Source organism: Theobroma cacao, chromosome 7, assembly GCF_000208745.1.
Source record: "Theobroma cacao cultivar B97-61/B2 chromosome 7, Criollo_cocoa_genome_V2, whole genome shotgun sequence".
Lineage (NCBI taxonomy): Eukaryota > Viridiplantae > Streptophyta > Magnoliopsida > Malvales > Malvaceae > Theobroma > Theobroma cacao.
In genome coordinates, this window is record NC_030856.1 from 20976606 (window position 1) to 20980595 (window position 3990).

Here is a 3990-nt window from a genome sequence, read left to right on the forward strand (position 1 = left end):
TGCATTCATATCCAATTTACTAAGTAAACATTTTCCTCTTCGAACTTAACTTCTTCAACATAAATATGTATAGTGGCTTTTTGGCACTTGGATGAAGTTGAATCCATGTTTGTTTTCTATTGTGATCACTAAATAGTGAATAGCTATCTACCAAAAGAGCATATTAGCATTGAGAACAAAGAGGAGAAATCCAAAGGCCGATAGTCAAGTAGTTTGGTGGTATTCCCCATTATTATAAAGATTTGAGATCGTGCAGATATGAGTATTTATTAAAAAAGTTGGATTCAAATTCTTCCTTCCTCATATCAAATAAATATATAAATAATTTTGAAAGATTTGAGATCTAACACGCAAACATGATAGATGCAAGATTGATGAAATTAGACCATCTCCTCTTACGCAACGCAACAATACCGTTGAATGGACAACTAGCAAAATTCATATTTATACTTCTAGCTGCTAGCACTGAAGACAAAAAATAAATTCAATTAATGACTTTAATTTTAAATTGGTGAAGAAATATGGTATGTATTAATTCCTTCATCCCATTTCCATTATCTTTAGTTTGATTTTCATAATAAATTAAGAAAAAACACAAGAAATAAATTTAGAATATGAAAAAGTAAAATTATCGGTTGATTTGAAAAAACGAAGGGAAAGAGAATGAATTTTCTGTTTTGTCAAGTTCAAATAGGCATACACGGCATACACAAAAAAGTGCAATCAGATTGAGAAGCTTCAAAGATGATAAATATCTAGTAAAATTCATCAATAAGTCATATAAGGATCATGGGAAAGTACAAATTGATGTACTAAATTCGTAACAATTAATTTTAACTAACAAAGATTATTGCCATGCATGCATGCATATGCATGGCATTATCATATAGCTGAGACAAAACCCTATTGTAATTAATATAATATAATTTACTAAAACCCTAATGAAATATCAGACTGAGGGGAGCATAATTAATCCTTAAGTCACTTACGTGCGGTCTAAGTAAAATGTTAGCAATTCATCCATATGGCGAATTTCTCCCTTGTGCCACGCTACCACTATTTATCATAGGGTTCATCCTGTCTGCCTGAAGCGGTGCTCTTCTTGGTGATGGCCTTTCCAGCTTTGGCGACGCTTCATACTTCTTGTCACCCATGCCATCGCCGGAAAGTACCGGCTTTGCTTCATAAATGTCTGATATAGGATCTAGGTCAGTACTTCTATCAATTGAAGGTGGTGCAATTTGCATCTGCTCACTTTTGAAAGGATCATCTTGCGGTCCTAGACATGATGCAGCTGTTCCCAAGTCCTGCAGTCGGAGCTCATCAGACCAGATCAGAGGACTCTTGCCGCTACCGCTATAAGGGCTAGGCCTCTTCTTTCCAAGGCAAATGTTATCATTATTCGGCATGAAAGCATCGAGTGATGGTCTGTCCATGTTCTGTTGAAGATCAAGCTGGTCACCTCCATAAATATTGAGGTCTTGAAATGGTGGAAAGTTGAGAGGACCAAAATCTTTCATCGCTCCCATGTCGGGAACTCCTTGATTTCCCATACCCTTATAGCCTCCTGCGGCCATGTTTTCGCCAGCTAGGGTTTGACAAGCCTTTTCCAATATGGACTGCATATACTTGCCTTGAGCCTCAATCCTCAGTTGAAGGTGTCTTTGCACCTGCCAGGCATGATAAGTCCATGAAGGATTCATCCAAAGAAAGTAGTCCAAAAGAATGATATATCCTTTCGCAAGCCCGATCCCCAGAAGATTTCTATCTAGTGAACAAGCAAGAAAGAATATATATTGATCTGTTGAGAAGAATCTGTGCATACCTCCAATTGCTCATGAATTCTTCTCTGCACTTCCATTTGCATCCTAGTCGCATCAACCATGTGTGAGTTACTGTTATATACAGTTTCGCACACACATTCCACAACAAAATCCGAACCCCACACCCCCAAACAAGAATGATGAAAAAGAGAAAGAAAAAACAGACAAAATTAAGTGAATTCTGTCTCCCAGTATTTTCTTTTAAAACACCTCTATATATGTGTTAAAGTTCATCAAGTTGTGAATCTTGAAACTAAAATCACAACAATTTAATCAATACGTACTCGTTCATGCTACGAGCTATCATGCCTGAGGAAGATGCCGCATTTCTTTGAAGATCTAGCGCCAAAGCTCCCACGAAAACAGGAAGAGAAATAAGCATGTAGGTACATGCATGAATAGTTATATAGTAATAAAATGAAAACAAAAAAGAGTGTATATGTGTTAATAAAGAAAACCCTAGAAAGAAGAGTCCACCTCTCTTACCATCTTTTATAGAGTGATCATTGAATTCCTTGTGAGGTTGCTTTCCAAGCCTGAATTTCTAATCCAGCAAGAAGAATTAAAATTACGATCAAAGGAAGCAAAAAGGAAAAGAGGAATTAAAAGAAAAAAAAAAGGGGTACATGGACAAGTTCACAAAAGCGCTGGAAGAAAAAGCTAAAGCAAGCATGAACTATTGTTGTTGTATTCAAACCTGGAGATGGCTCTTGAGATGGTAAAGCGTAAGACCCTTTACACCCATAACTCTCATGATTGTTTTTGGTGTGGCCTCTGTCAAAGTTAAGCAATTAAATCAATCAGCCAACATGAAGAAGATTGATTCCAAAAACACTGATGTCTATGAGAAATGTTTAAAGCAACTAATAGGGATAGATAAGGAAGGTACTATCAGGTCCTCCAAGCTGAGTAACAGCATCGACAAAGCGTTCATGAAGCTCGACCGTCCAACGGAGGCGAGGCTTGGGGTCTGTGGTGAGCACGAGGCCAGAGTCCCCTTGAACACACATGGCTCTATCATGGGAATTCATAGTTGAGGGCTTCTTGGGTTGGAACATTCTCACAACTTTCTCTCTCTCTCTCTCTCTCTCTCTCTCTCGCTCTCTCTCTCTCTCTCTCTCTCTCTCTCTAAGCGGCTGCGAGAATACCCAAAGAGATTCAAGAACAAATGCGATGCAAATAGGGAGGAATAGGGTGCGTTTTTGAAGAAGAGAAGAGAGGGTTGGGCTCGGTGGTTTTTCAACTAGAAAGACTAAGCCACAAGTTTTCTCTTGATAAAATGAAAAAAAAAATACTAGTGATATATATATCTAATACAAAAACAAAGAAGACAATAAAGCGCGCCTATTCTAACATAACATGCACCCCCTTCCTTTACCAAAGAAAGAAAAAGATACTCTAAACTAAAACCACTGATATCATCATCCGCGTACGTACAATACAATAGTATTACATTACACTGACATGACAGATATACAGCTGCCAAATTACAAAAGAAGTGTTGGCTGTTGAACCACATTTCACAAAGAAAAGACGAGTGGGAAAGAAAGACGGAAACTTTTACACAAGCATTGTTAGAATGTACATGTCTGTTATGTCTCAGACTGAGAGTAATCTATCTTTTGTCATCACCAAAAGAAGAGTGTATCTTTGTGGAGTTATTCTTCTATACCATGTGAAGCTTTTTGAGTATTAGGATATGACCGAGACTTAGACCCCTCTTGCAATCATGATGACCAATATGTTCCACTTCTACCCTTGTTTCGTCAGCCCATTCTCATCTCTTCTCTCATTATTTATACATATATATAAATTAATAACTCACTATCTTATTAGTATATGCCATATATCCATATATTTATATATATATATATATGTATATATATATATATATACGTACATGACTAATTTCTTGGTTTCATAGTACAACTCCCTTTTTAGGTTATAATGAAGTTCTCAATCTGTATGTATCATGATGGATGGTTTGGAAAACGAAGACATCCTTTTATGTCATTACCTAGAAAAAGGTTGTCATGATACAATTGACACCAAAATTTTATGATTAAGAGATTCTTAGCTAGGTATTGGATTCCTTGCCCAAGTTTGCCATGCAGGATTTATTACTAGGAAATTAACCTATAGATAGTTTCATTAGTCGTTAATCAAA

General features: G+C 36.7%; 1 protein-coding gene across 2 annotated transcripts; it reads right to left on the reverse strand.

Moving 5' to 3' along the window:
* Window positions 746-3071, reverse strand: LOC18594996 (myb family transcription factor APL). 2 transcript variants are annotated; one of them, XM_007022722.2, is made up of 6 exons: window positions 2713-3071; window positions 2521-2597; window positions 2310-2367; window positions 2108-2162; window positions 1826-1868; window positions 746-1670 (listed from the first exon to the last, which is right to left on the reverse strand). In XM_007022722.2, the coding sequence occupies exons 1-6, from the start codon at window positions 2879-2881 to the stop codon at window positions 1017-1019; spliced, it is 1056 nt and encodes a 351-aa protein (XP_007022784.2). In that variant the 5' UTR covers window positions 2882-3071; the 3' UTR covers window positions 746-1016. The 2 variants fall into 2 exon arrangements, with proteins under 2 accessions (XP_007022784.2, XP_007022785.2); XM_007022723.2 differs by having other exon boundaries at window positions 1826-1895.

Bases quoted from the DNA above. Each gene is read 5' to 3' on its own strand.
- LOC18594996 (XM_007022723.2), bottom strand. From the start codon at position 2,881: ATGTTCCAACCCAAGAAGCCCTCAACTATGAATTCCCATGATAGAGCC. The intron at 2,368-2,520 runs GTTTGAATACAA...TTGCTGGATTAG, and splicing joins ATCTCAAGAGCCATCTCCAG to AAATTCAGGCTTGGAAAGCA. The intron at 1,896-2,107 runs GTACGTATTGAT...TGTATATAACAG, and splicing joins ATAGCTCGTAGCATGAACGA to TAACTCACACATGGTTGATG.